Here is a 13,925-nt window from a genome sequence, read left to right as displayed (position 1 = left end):
CTAGGGCACTCCACCTAAAATTAACCCCTCCCCCAGCTCCCTATTATCCTATTACCCTGTCTCATTTTTTTCCCACATCACTTATCACTACACTATATATCTTACCTAAGTATGTATTTATCTGTCTAGGAATGAGCTCCATGGAAACAGGAATTTTTGGTCTGTTTTGCTCCCAGCACCCACCAGTGTAGCAGGATCTCCATATTCTTCAAACAAATAAATGCACAAATGAAAGAATAAATGAATGGAAGCATACAGTCCCTTCTCCCTCCTCAGTCTCAAAATCCGAAAATGCTTTGTCCAGTATAGAAAAGGTTCAAAGCCCTTTCTTTTCTAGTGAATCACCACCATCATCAGTGTATTCCCCAGTATTAAATGTCAAAGACTGTGTGACATTTCTCCAGATACATACCACTTTTACTTTTTTTTTCTAGTGTCTTCTACTGATGTAACATTTGATGTAACAGGAAAGTACATATTCCAATTTGAGCACTCTGAACGCTGCTACACTAACTAGTTAAAACACATAAAAACACCAACAAATGAGACAACGCTTTGTGTTCTAACCAAAATAGACAAACTCTGAAAGGCCAGAGCTGCAAATATTAGAAAGATGAAAGTTAATGTTCAGAAAGGATGACAATTTTTTTTTTAATCTAGAAAATCACTAGATTCTAAAAAGGAAATACTATGTAAGGAAAGAATATCTTCCATGCATACAAACTGGGAATCGAGACTGCCTATAATCCAAGGTATTTAACATTGACTAAGTATAATCCAAGGTATACAACACTGGATCAGAATCTGTTCACAGGTTCTGGCCCCTTCCTCAATTTCTTGCAAGTTATACTGAAGTACTTACCTTTCTTACAGCGAAATTAGGTGTGCTTAAGTGCTCTTTCAGGGAAAGAAAAAATTTTTAAAAAAACAAACGCAAACAAAAAACAGTGCTAGATAAATGCAAAGCAACGTTATTGCTTCCCAAACACAGTCACACAACCTGCTTTCTTGACACCCCCTTCTCTGGTCGCTTGGTTTATGTTTCAGCCACAAAACTGAAATATTCTGAGTGCTTCGTGGGGAACTACTGTCACTTAAGGCTAATGCCCATTTCAACCTGATGTGAACGTTCGGGTCCCAAAGCTGCCATGGGTTCTACCTTCCCAACCTCCGTCCCAGGTTCCGATCATGGATCCACCTGGCTTCAGGCCTGGTCCAGACCCAGTCCTCTCGCCACGGAAGGAATCTCCCCAGTGCAGATGCTCGGTGAGGAAGGCAAGGGCGCATCTCCCAGAGACCAGGTGTGGGCAGGAGCGCGGGCAGGAGCAGCTGTCTGGCCGCAGCAGCTGTTACCCCGGGCACCCCGAGGCTGGGCGGGTGGCTGGCCCCGAGGACCAGGTAGCGGAAGGCGAGCCCTCTGGCCCTAAGCAAGCCGGCCTGACACTGTCCATTCCACCACCCTCTTCCCTTCCTCGGCTCCCCCTGCGATGCCAACGGGCCCCGGCAGAAGGGGCTCTCCAGCTCGGCGGCCGAGACGCGCCCGGGCCCGGCTTGCCCCCGGCCGGGGAGTCACTCCGACCCCGCACCTGACCTGTCCCTTCGCCTGACGCCCGAGCCGGCCGCGGCGACTGCCGGGCGGCCTGGGGGTGTCCATGCGGCTGGGCCGGGTCAGGCCGGAGCGGCGGGGACGCGAGCGCGGGCGGCAAGCCCGGGAGACCCAGGCGGGACGGCGGAGCCGGGGCGCGGAGCGGAGCCCGGCAGGGGAGCGAGATCGAGTCACTGGTTACCTGCGGTCCGGGACAGGGAGTCTCTCAGAACCCAAGTCAGTCCTCAGCCTCAACAACACAAGATGGCCGACACGTCCCCACGTACGTCACGTGAGAGCGTGCTCGTTTCGCCACGCCCCCTGCTCTGCCCTCGCCCCGCCTCCCCTCCCTCCCAGCTCCTCCAGCCTCCCACGACATCCTTCCTTTCCGCAGCCTCCCTCCCCTCTTTCCCGGGCACGCCCCTGCCCGAGCCCCGGATGTCAGGCTGGAGGAGGGCGGGGTCGCGGCAGGGCGCAGGCGCCTGCTAGCCGGCGCTCCCTGCCTGCCCTTGAGTTGAGTAGAGTTTGTGTCCAGAGCTGGAGCTGGGCCAAGCGCCGTGTGACTCACCGTCCTCTGCGCCCAATCCAGAGCCCACTGGCAGTTCAAAAACCTCTGCATCATTTAGGAGCGGATTTTCCACACCAGAACTTTTCCACAGGTTTTCATCCAGCATTTTCCTGCCCGTTTGCCATCCTAGAGAGAATTGGGAAGTGACAAAAGCTGAGGTTCAAAGCAGTTTGTCTACTTGTTAACGGTTCTGGAAGAACTGAGAATTCATTCTAGATTCTTGGAATGTGACAGCAGGGAAGGACTTTAGAGCTCCAGCTCCGTCCTAGTGCACCTGGGACTATAATTCTTTGACCTAAAAATTTCCCAATTGGGGGTTGCCAAATGAAATTCAGGCCACCAGCGATATAAGGGACATACTTACACTAAAAAATTATTCATCGTTTTCCTGAAATTCAAATTTAACTGGGCGCCCTGTATTGTTTTTACATATAAATTTATTTATTTATTTATTTATTTAACTTTATTTTTGGCTGCGTTTGGTCTTCGTTGCTGCGCACGGGCTTTCTCTGGTTGTGGCGAGCAGGGGCTCCTCTTCGTTGCGGTGCACGGGCTTCTCACTGCGATGGCTTCTCTTGTTGTGGAGCACAGGCTCTAGGCGCTTGGGCTTCAATAGTTGTGGCACGTGGGCTCAGTAGTTGTGGCTCACCGGCTCTAGAGCGCAGGCTCAGTAGTTGTGGCGCACGGGCTTAGCTGCTCCGCGGCATGTGGGATCTGCCCGGACCAGGGCTCGAACCTGTGTACCCTACATTGGCAGACGGATTCTTAACCACTGCGCCACCAGGGAAGTCCGGGAGCCCTGTATTTTTATTTGGTACATCTGGCAACTCTACTCCTCTCAGGTCATCCCATTCTTTCCTTGTGCCTCCAACCTCTCCCTTATTTATGGGATCCTTCCCATTAGCTTTTAAAAATACTCAAATGTCTTTCATCTTAAAAGTTAATGTTAAAAACTCCAATTCCCCCTCCAACAACCTCCCTACCTCTCTGTTCCCTTTCAAAGCCAAACAGCACAAAAAAGAGGTGTGTATAAGCACTTTCCTGATTCCCACACCGGGCAAGCAATCATCGACCATTCTCATGTGGCTTCTATACTGACCCATCCACCAATTGCTTGCTCTGAGGACACCTCAACCTACAGGTAGATAATTGGAATGTTTCAGTCCTCATCTTGACTTAGTGCTTTCCCGTCTTCATTGTGATTGACCACTCCCTACTTTCTGAAATACGTTCTCCCTTGACCTTTATGCTGTCTCTTGCTGCTCAAAGTGATCCGTGGACCAGCAGTATCAGCCTCACTTGGAAGCTTGTTATAAACACAGAATCTTGAACAGATCCTTCACAGTCCCATTCTGCTGAACTCTAGAATCACCCACATTGCTCCCCTCCCCTTCCTCTGTCCCCTTAATTTAATGCTCCGGATATGCCCATGTATGAAGGTCCTCAAATATGCTAATTCGTTTTAGCCTTTGCACATGCTGTTCCCTCTTGTCATGATGCCATTCCCAACACTTACGCCATTTCTCACCAACCTGCATGACTCCTGCTCATCTTTAAAAGCCTAAATCATGTGTTATTGATGTGGCTTATCACGCCACATCTCAGATGCTATGCCACCTGTGCTGGTAATTTTATATATGTATAAAATATACATATACAAAATTATATATATGGTATAATTTACCTATAGTAAATTTAGTATTTTTAGTATGCAGTTTTGCAACTTTTGACACATTTATACAGGTGTGTATAACTACTACTAAAATCAAGGTACAGGATAGTCCTATTGCCCTCAAAAGTTCCCCCAATGATCCTTTGTAGCCAGCCCTAACACCCACTTCCAGCCCCTGAAAACATTGTTCCATTTTCTGTCCTTATAATTTTGCCTTATGATGTCATATAGATAAAACCATAGAGCATATAGCCTTTTGAGACTGACTGCTTTCACTTAGCGTCATACATTTGAGATTCAGCCACACTGTTGCATGTTTCAGTACTTTCTTCTTTTTTATTGCTAAGTAGTATTTCCTTGTATGTATGCACTATCTTTGTTCATCCATTCCCCAGTTGAAGGCCATTTGGTTTGTTTCCATTTGGGGAGACTATGAATAAAGCTGCTATATTCACATGCTGGTATTTGTGTGAACAAAGGTTTTTATTTCACTTGGGTAAATACCTAGGAATGAAATTGATGGTTATGTGGCAAATGTTTGTTTAACTTTGTCAGAAACTGCCAAACCATTTTCCAGAGTGCCTTCGCCATAATTTTAGCCCTAAAGTATAAGCTTTCAGAGAGCAGGAAACAAATTTAAGGCGTGATGATGATGGTGATGATGAAAGCTAACGGAATCCCATGCTTTTAACCATTACAAATACTGCATTATTCAACTTTGCATCCTCAGCAGCTGGCATTGTCCAGGTACACAGTAGATACTCAAAAAATACCTATAAAATCAAATAAATTCTTGATTACCTACTCCTCAGGAAGGGCGCTTTTCTTCTTTTATTCACTCTGACTCTCCTATGTTTCATCAAATAATAGTTGTAAAATTACAGCAGTAGACTCTGCCTGCCCTAGTCAGGGATGGTAACAAAGTTTCAGCTTTATTGTAACATTGATAGAAGCAGAGAAGTTGAAAATAATAGATCATTAGGGGGAGGGAGGAGTAAGAGTTTAGCTCAAAATAAATTTAATTTGTAAGGAACACCGGTTGATCGACTGTGACAGATACATTTTTCTAAAGAAAATACAACAACATCCGTTCAACAACATCTGTTCAACATACTCCTATAGAACCTTGCCACTACCTTCCCCTCCCCTCAAGCCCTTATAACCAATAGACCGTGGTGGAAGTGAAATGAGATGACTTCCAATGCTAGATCATAAAGGCTATAGAGCTTGTTTGCTCACAGCCTCTTTTGAAGCAAGAGCTGACATATGGTAAGTCCAAATGCCCTGAGGGTGCCATTCTGCAAGGAAACCCAGACAACAAGGAGAGGCCCAAGTAACTGGCCCCATCAATAGCCCCAACTAAAGTCCCAGCATCAACAATCAGACACTTGAGTGAAAATTGCCACCAGATGATGCCAGCCCCAGCTGTCGAGTCACACCCAGCCATCCAAGCCCAAGACATCATGAAGCAGAGACAAGCATCGTCACTGTGCCTTGTCTGAATTCCTGATCCACCAAATCCATGAGCATAATAAAATAGTTGTTTTAAGCCACTAAATATTGGGATAATTTGTTACACAGCAATAGTGACTGGAACATCATTGTTATAGATTGAATTGTGTCCCCCCAAAAGATATGCTGGCCTCCTAACCTCAGAATGTACCCCAGGATGTGACCTTATTTGTAGATAGGGTTTTGAGGTAATTAAGCTATAATGAAGTCATTAGGGTGGACCAAAATTCAATATGACAGGTGTCCTTATAAAAAGAGTATATTTATACGCAGACATGCATGCATAGAGAGAGAACTCCATGTGAAGATGAAGGTAGGAAACCAGGTGATATTTCTACACCCCAAGGAACACCAAAGATTGCCAGCAAACCACCAGAGGCTGGGAGAGAGGCATAGAACAGGTTCTTCCTCACAGCCCTCTGAAGGAACCAACCTGGCCAACACCTTGATCTTGGGCTTCTATCATCCAGAACTGTGAGACAATGAATGTCTGTTAAGCCACCCAATTGGCGGTACTCTGTTACAGCAACCCTAGCAAACTAATACAATCATCCAAAAATTTAAAGAGGCAGTTTGAAATGAAGGAGATTAGAGGAGGTCAGAGCTAAAAATCTGAAAGTCATCCATAGAGAGGAGATCTTTGAAATCCTGGGGAATCACTGCAATTGCAGTGATTACCAGCAACTGCAGAGAGGGAAAGTATGGAGTTAAGGCAGGCTCTTGGGAAGAAAAGGTGTAGCTGGTGGACAGAGAGAAGTTACAGGTAGGACCAGGTTAGAAGCAGGAACCAGCCTCAGAACAGAGGGAAGAAGAGATTGATCGACAATGCCAGATCTGCAGAGTTATAAAGGGGTCTGGGGCTGGGGACCAGAGGCGTCTATGGAGCAGGGAGAACAGAATATTAGGAAAGAGTAGGTGATGAAGAAGGGAGGACGCAGAAATTTGAAAGTGGATTAAAAAGGAGGATGGATTCATCAGTGGAGAGGGCAGTGCCGCTCAGATTGGTACCCTAAATAATAGTGTTGGGTACACAGCTGAAAAGCAAAGAGAAAACACAAGGAAGAGAGTGTGGGAAGAAAGCGAGCCAGAGAGCGCAGCAAACGTCAAGGAAAAGCTGCTCAAATGATAACTATGGAAACAGATCCATTTTTATGTTTGAAAATATTTTTTATTATAAAAGTACTCGCATATTTTAAATTATTTTTTTAAATTTCCAACCTCCAGATGTATACCAAGAAAATTAAATCATAAAAACTATCTTGGAATACAGGTAAATGCCCCACGATGTGTCCCAAAATGTTATTCGTTTTCTCCTGAGTCTTGCATATTTAGGATTTCATACTTTCCCTGTCCTAAAGAGTTTCCACATGCATGTTCAACTGCTCTTCTCACTTCCTTTCTGGTCAGAGAGTCCCCTCTCTTTTTCAGTAACTGTTATTAACAGTTGCAATAGTAAAGCAGTGCATGTTTACAGTTTGAAATTTTTTTAGAGTTCAAAAACATATAAAGGAAAAAATTTAAATCCCCCCCAGACCTACCCAGGACCCTTAGGTTCTCTCCCCTTTCAAGTAACCCACTGGTGACAGTTTCTTATATGGCTTTCTCTGAAATGTTGTATAAATAACAAGCATGATGTACTTCTTAGTTCTCAGCACCACCAAGAGCTGAGGATACAAGCAGTTTGACCCAAAATCTACTTGGCCACTGACCTCATGCAGCTTAGTTGACATGGGCAGAGACGTGGCTTTATATCTCTCATGTAAAACAAAACAAAACACCTGAGCAGTATTGTGCATGCTGCTCTGCTCCTGGCCTTTTTCCAAGAATACGTCATGGGGTCCTCCACGTCCTTTTCATTGGCTGCCTAGCAGTGATTATTTACATGGATGTATCATAATGCACTTAACTGATCCCCTGCTGATAGACATCCTGATTGTTTCCATTATTTTTGCTAAAACAAACAATGCAATAACAAGTATCCCTTTAAATATACCCTTGTTCATGTTTCTGTTTACCTATAGGATAAATTCCCAGAGGTAAAAATCCCTGGGTCAAAGCTCATGAGTATCTCTGCAGCAGACATCTGCCATTCTTTCACAACTGTTCTGCATCTGAAGTACGTTCCCATGTTTGGGGGAAATAAGCATCTTGGTGGGAGACAGAGCTCACCTCGCCTTACAGAAGACAAATGGTCCAGATCCTAACCCTTCCCATCTCCAACAGGTGGGCGTGTGACTGGACTCAGCCTCAGACTCTGAATCTGGAGTAAGCACCTGAAGAAGCAGGACACCCCAAAGTTCTTATCAGCCAGGGCAGGGGCACCAGGCCTGGCTTGTTCCCATGGCGTGCTTTCGGCCGTAGTGCCCAGCCACCTGGCCTCCTGCCTGTTTTCTTAGCCTGGTCCCCCAACCCCGCTAGTGATTCTGCAAGCTCCTCCTTGTCTTTTCAATCAATTCTGCTTCTGCTTAAGTCAGCCCACTTAGATTCTGTTACTTGTAGTTAAGAACCCCGACTGATTCTGTAGTAGCCAACCTCCACGATGGCTCCCAATAATTCTGACCAGTCGGGCTGACCTGTGTAGCCAGTAGGATATTATGGAAATGACAGAACGTGCTTTATTTATTTATTTATTTTGGCTGCACAGGCTCTTAATCACAGCGTGCGGACTTCTCTAGCTGCAGTATGTAGGATCTTAGTTCCCCGACCAGGGATGGAACCCAGGCCCCCTGCATTGGGAGTGCAGAGTCTTAACCAGTGGACCACCAGGGAAGTCCCCATAGATCATGATTTCTAAAACTTGGTCTTAAAAGACATTGCAGCTTACCCCTTTCTTGTATCATTTACTTTGAGGGAAACCAACTGCTATGCTATGAGGACACTCTAGCAGTCCAGTGGAGAGGTCCACGTGGCAAGTAACCGAGGCTTCTGGCCAACAGCCAACACCAACTTGTGAACCACGTGAGTGGTGGATGAGATCTTCCAGCCCCAGTCAAGCTTTTAGATGGCAGCAGCCCCAGTTGGCGTTTTGACTTCTCATAAGAGACCCTGAGCTAGAACCCAGCGAAACCACTTCTGAATTCCTGACCCTCAGAAACTGTGTGAGATAATAAATGTTAATTATTGTTTTAAGCCACTAAGTTAGGGGATGATTAGTTAAAGCAGAAATAAATGACTAATACAAATACAATTTAAAATTTTAACAGTCTACCAAATTGCCCTTCCAAAGGACAACAGCAATGTACACTCCCACCAATACCATGTGGTAGAGTGCCAGAAGCGATTGGTTTTGGAAAGGAGAGGAAGGGAGCAGGGAAACTGACCCCCGATAAGGTCCCATCTTCAGTGCCTCCCTAAGCTGTAGAATTGTAAGCTGGCCCCCTAGAACCAGTTGGCCTCCTCCGCAACCAGGCAGGCTGGTGGGTAGGGATTTGGCCAGAATCTGGCCTGGTGTACAAGCAGGGTCAGAGAGGAGAAATCTGAGCAGGGACAAGGCCACAGGTGTCAGGTCACATGATCAGGCCAGGAGGGCTCAGCAAGTGTCAGCTGCAGGGGCGTGGCAGGTGAACAGGCAGATTGGCAGAAATCTCTCCAGGCTGGTTGGGAAAGGAGACTCAAAAAAACAGAGGAGCTGGGTGAGTGGGCATCTGGGCTTGGGGCCAAGGCAGCAGCCAGGACTGAGCGTTTCTGGGCCACCCTGGCCTGGAGTCCTTCGCATGTGACTTTAAAGACCCAGGGCTCAGAAGGAGACAGAACTGTAGCAGTGCAAGGTAGAAGACAGAGAGGGGACCTGTATGTCCTGAGCACTAAATATATGCCAGGGATGGAATCTGCCAGGTAGACAATCACCATTCCCATTTTACAGAAGAGGAAACGGAGGCTCAGTGAGGCTACATTACTAGCCTAGTATCTGATTGCAACTCCTATTACATCACGCAGTCTCCAGGGCAGAGGCAGAACTGATTGGTGTGCTGGTGTTCCCTATTTCTCAGTCAAAGGGGGGCCTTTGGGGAGTAGCCTCATCACCTTTCCAGTGAGACAGATGTCCGCGCAATCTCCGCTGTCCTCACTTTCAGAGCTGTCCTCTCAGGCTAGGCTCCCACGTCAGGTGCTGAGAAGGTCCCTGAGTCAGTGGCAGTGGTCTTCCCTCGCCCATCTCTGTCTGCTCCAGCAAACCTGGTACGTCCTTGTGAAACAAACATGCATGTGCGGTGGGAGTTTGTCACATGCGAGGCAGCATACTAGGCCTACAGCAGTGGGTAAGGCAGTTTCTGCCCTTCAAAGAGTCCATAGTCCAAAGAAGGAGGAAGAGAAGAAAAGACAAGGATACTGCATAATGTCATAAGGATTACAATAGAGAAAAACTTAGGGTGAAATGGGAGCCCTGAGAAGGGGCACCTAGGCTGCAAGCATTAAGAAAGCTTCCTGAAGATAATCTCTTAGCTGAGTCACAAACAATGAGAAATAGTTTGCCAGGGGAAGGGAGGGAGTGCGAGGCACAGGGAACAGCATGTGCAGAAGTCTGGAGGAGTGGCACTTTCTAGGAACTGCTAGGTATTGCATATTCCGGGAGTGTACCATTTGGAAGGGAGGGGGAAGGGCAAGAGATGAAGTAGGAGGCGGTGAGCAGGGCCCAGATCCTGAAGGTGGGGAGCCAAAAACTGAAGGAGAGATATTAGCAATGGTTCGCAGTTTATTAAGATTATTCTAACGGCAGTTTGGACAGTCAGGGCAAAATGAGGGCAGGGAAACCAGTTCGGAGGCCACTGTAGAGACCCAGGAAAGAACCAATGAAGGCCATGGCCATGGAGATGGAGGATGGGAACTGTGGGTAAGAAGCATGAAGGGAACACTATCTATAGGACTTCATGACCAAGAGGGGGCAAAGAAGTGCTGCCTCTGGCCTTTGTAGTTCCATAACCCAATATTTGTCCCTTTTTTTCCCTTAAGTTCTTTGGTGTTACATTTTCTATCATTTGCAATCAAGAGGTTTTAGCTCTTACATGGCTCTAGTTGTCCACAGAGGGAAATGGACATTTGAAGTAATTACACTGTTGTCGCCATTCCTTCCTTCCTTCTTTTTTCTTTTCTTTTCTTTCTTTTTTTAAATTAATAGATTTTATTTTTTGGAGCAGTTTTAGGTTACAGAAAAACTTAGCAGAAAGTTCAGAGTTTCATATACCCCTTTCCTCCCTCCCCCTCCAGTTTCACCTATTATTAATATCTTGCATTAGTGTGGTACATTTGTTACAACCGGTGTGCTCATATTGGCACATTATTATTAACTAAAGTCCATAGTAACATTAGGGTCCACTCTTTGTGTTATACATTCTATATGGATTTTGACAAATGTATAATGACCATTATAGCATCATACGGAATGTTTCACTGCTCTAAAAATCCCCTATTCATCCCTCCCTCCCCGCCCTAACCCCTGATAACCCTAATCTTTTCACTCCCTTCATAGTTTTGCCTTTTCCAGAATTTCATATAGTTGGAATCATATACAATGCAACCTTTCCAGATTGGCTTCTTTCATTTAGCAACATGCGCTTAAGTTTCCTCCATGTCATTTTGTGACTTGATAGCTCATTTCTTTTCAACAGTGAAAAATATTTCTTTTTATGGCTGAATTAATATTCCATTGTATGGATCGACCACAGTTTGTTTATCCATTCACCTGTTGAAGAATACCTTGGTTGCTTCTAAGTTTTGAACTATGAATAAAGCTGCTATCAACATTCGTGTGCAGGTTTTTGTGCGGACAAAGTATCTCAGCTCATTTGGATAAATACCAAGAAGCACGATTGCTGGATTATATGGCAAGAGTCTCTCCATGCCTTTTTCATATCCACTTCCTCTGGTGGGGAGGTTGGGGTGACCCTACATGGAAAAAGGATGCCTGAGAATTGTAGGTCTTGGGTTTGTGCAGAAACAGAAATTATTCTCCCTGGGGAGCTCTAAGGGTGTTCTTTTAGGCCAGGGGTCTTTACCTAGGTCCCCTAAATACCCTGGAATTATACATGGGAGGGAAGGGTCATTGGCCCTCATCAGAGTTTCAAAGGGTCCAGGAAGCAAGAGAAATTAAGCTGCAGATTTTACCTGCAGCTGAAAGACTCCTCAGTGATGGGAAAGGGAAGAGTAGCTGACAGGCAACCTCAGTACTCAGAATGCCCCGGAGTGAAAGCCAAACCTCTAATCACCATTTCTAACTCTACTTCGGGGACTTGGTGTGAAACAGGAGCCTAGGCTGGATGTGGCCCCCACGGAAAACACCCTTCTCTCCCCTCCAATTCACAGAAGACTAGAAGCACATTGATGTGATGGCAAAGTCCATTTGCACTGTTTATTGAAAAAGAACAGCCGTAAGGTAAAAATGCAGATGTTTTCTTTTTTGTAGAGACAGCAGGTAAAAAAGAGAAGAAATAAATATGATGTTAGAAATTCTTTTATAAAATACAAAAAACCCCTGATATTTGTGAGCAATCCCAAGAACTCATAACATATAAAAAATTATGCTGAAGAACAGCTTCACCCCAGCACCTTAGAGCAGAGGTTGGAAACCAGTTAGATGGTGAGGATGGTCATGACTTTTGGGATTTTGAAAGGCTCTGGGTTTGTCACTTGGGAATGTCAGGGGTCTACTGTAATATAATTTGCATAAAGTCAGAGTTAACAGGAATTCTTCTACTCATTAATATTACTTATAATCATTCTTTCATTCTTACAGTTAAGTAGCACAGTATTTAGGGGTAGGAAAAAAAAGGCTGAAGTGGGAAGAGGAATGAAAAGGATAGATACAGGGGGAATGCTAAGAGGACAGGAGAAAGGTGATGGGAAGGAACAGAATCTCCTATCCTTCCACTATTTTGTGTCATCTCAGCAGCATGCTGTGCCCCCTATTGGAGAGGGGATAGGGAGTGGTCCAGCCTGGCCTGCCTTAAACCTCACCATCATCAGAGGACAGAAGATGCAAAAGCACCCGGCAGGATCAGGCTAAGAATGAGAACAGGGAAGTGGGATGAGAAACAAAGGAGAGAGGGGCATGACGGGAAAAGGCACAGAAAAGGATTACCCAAGACAATGGGCAACATTAACGCCATAGGCCTCCAGGGACTATCTCCTCTGAGGACCACCAAAGAAAGTAGTATCTGTACAAATTAACACAGCAGACCACTCTTTGCTGTGGAGTTGGAAAGAGACAAGGAACAAGCAAAGGTTGCCAAGTAGAGGCACATTCCGGCCACAGGGAAGGACAGAGGAAGGCGAGCAGGAGAGGGACTTGAGGGGCGCAGTTGCAACTTCTGGGAGGGGCTCCCAAATGGGGATGAGAGCCGCCCCCCGCCACCCCGATGAGGTTAAGGAGTTTGCGCTGGGTGCTGGTTGTGAAGGCTTGTTGGGGCAAAGGGTCAGCAGGGGCGAGGATGCCCGGCCAGCTCTCCCCGGGGCATCTGTGAGGCACAGCTGTGGCCAGAGGTCAAGGTCAGCCCAACTATGTACTGAAAGTGGCCTTGAGTTCCCGGAAGGCTGCTTGGCGGAGCCTCCTCTTCTCTTCCGCCTGTTTCCGCTCATCTTGCTCCGCTTTTAGCTCCGCTTCAAACTTACTGGCACAGTTCAAGGCTTGGACCTGCAGAGGAACAGCGAGGACAGACCAACAGAGTGAGAGAGGAAAGAGAAACCTGGAAAGGGAGCAGCCCATCAGACAGAATTCGCTTGTCTCCAGCCATGTGACCTGGGATCCTGGTCCTGTTGGGGACCTGACCCCCGCCCAATACTCCCTCCCCTTGGTCTTCCAGTGTTTGCTTTCTAACAGCGAGGACACCGTCACTTTATTTGCTGCTGTGTTACACATGCCCCTTCCTATCTGCTGGGGTTGGCTTTTCCACCTCAGCTTCTTTTTCAGGATTCCCTTAACATCCACGCCTATTGCCCACTTCTTTCCACCTTTAATTTCACAGTAATACTCTTTAGTTCTAGGGGAAAACAAAAACCAAATGAGCTTCCTGCAGGCATTTCGAATAGGATTGCATCAATCTGCCTGTGGCAAAGGGATATCTTTATAATGTACAGTTTTCCCTGATTGACTCAGTTTTCATTCAGTACTGGTTGTTTTGGGTTTTTTTTAATGTTACCAACTAAAATTTTCAGCTTTCTCTGAATCAATCCTTCTAAATTTACTTCCAAATACTGAATGTTTTTTGTTGGCATTGTGAATGGATATGAATCCATCTTCAATAATACAGTATCAGATAAATCCATCTTATCCTCTATTCTAGGACTGATTCTTTTTCTTTTTCCTCTCTATGTGTCTCATCAATTTGGTAGAATTTGCAAACACGTTGGGCATGTACATTATTTTTAATAAAGACTGCTAAACTGCTCTCCAAACAGCTGCTCCAGTTTGCACCCCACCATCACGGAATGCAAGCGCTCATTTCCCAACCTTACCAACGCTTATCATTAACCTTTTTCCTGTTTGCCAATCTGATAGGCAAAAAAATTGGCACCTTCTTTTTATTTCCTCTTTGGTGAATTACCCATTTGTATGCTTTGCCCATTTTTCTGTTCAGTTGGTTTTTTTTTTTCCTTTA

The 13,925-nt window shown here is 45.7% G+C and overlaps 2 protein-coding genes across 7 annotated transcripts in view; both read right to left on the bottom strand.

Moving 5' to 3' along the window:
* GIGYF2 (GRB10 interacting GYF protein 2) overlaps positions 1 to 1,866 on the bottom strand; it is a 127,914-nt gene extending 126,048 nt beyond the window's left edge. For 3 of the 5 annotated variants that reach the window (XM_036858881.1, XM_036858879.1, XM_036858883.1), the window contains exon 1: positions 1,788 to 1,857. The gene's annotated coding sequence lies outside the window, so the exon portion shown is untranslated. Of the gene's footprint in view, positions 1 to 105; positions 238 to 1,787 lie in introns of those variants that run through there. The other 2 variants (XM_036858882.1, XM_036858880.1) reach the window with 2 other exon arrangements.
* Positions 1,867 to 11,655: 9,789 nt separating this feature from the next.
* EFHD1 (EF-hand domain family member D1) overlaps positions 11,656 to 13,925 on the bottom strand; it is a 41,929-nt gene continuing 39,659 nt past the window's right edge. For both annotated transcript variants that reach the window (XM_036859015.1, XM_036859016.1), the window contains exon 4: positions 11,656 to 12,961. In XM_036859015.1, the coding sequence (XP_036714910.1) occupies positions 12,827 to 12,961 (135 nt within the window). In that variant the 3' untranslated portion in view covers positions 11,656 to 12,826. The remainder of the gene's footprint in view (positions 12,962 to 13,925) is intronic.

The sequence above is a fragment of the Balaenoptera musculus genome, chromosome 7 (genome assembly GCF_009873245.2).
Source record: "Balaenoptera musculus isolate JJ_BM4_2016_0621 chromosome 7, mBalMus1.pri.v3, whole genome shotgun sequence".
Taxonomy (NCBI): Eukaryota; Metazoa; Chordata; class Mammalia; order Artiodactyla; family Balaenopteridae; genus Balaenoptera; species Balaenoptera musculus.
The sequence above is the reverse complement of the archived record's forward strand: the minus strand, read 5'-3'. Positions and strand labels throughout refer to the sequence as shown.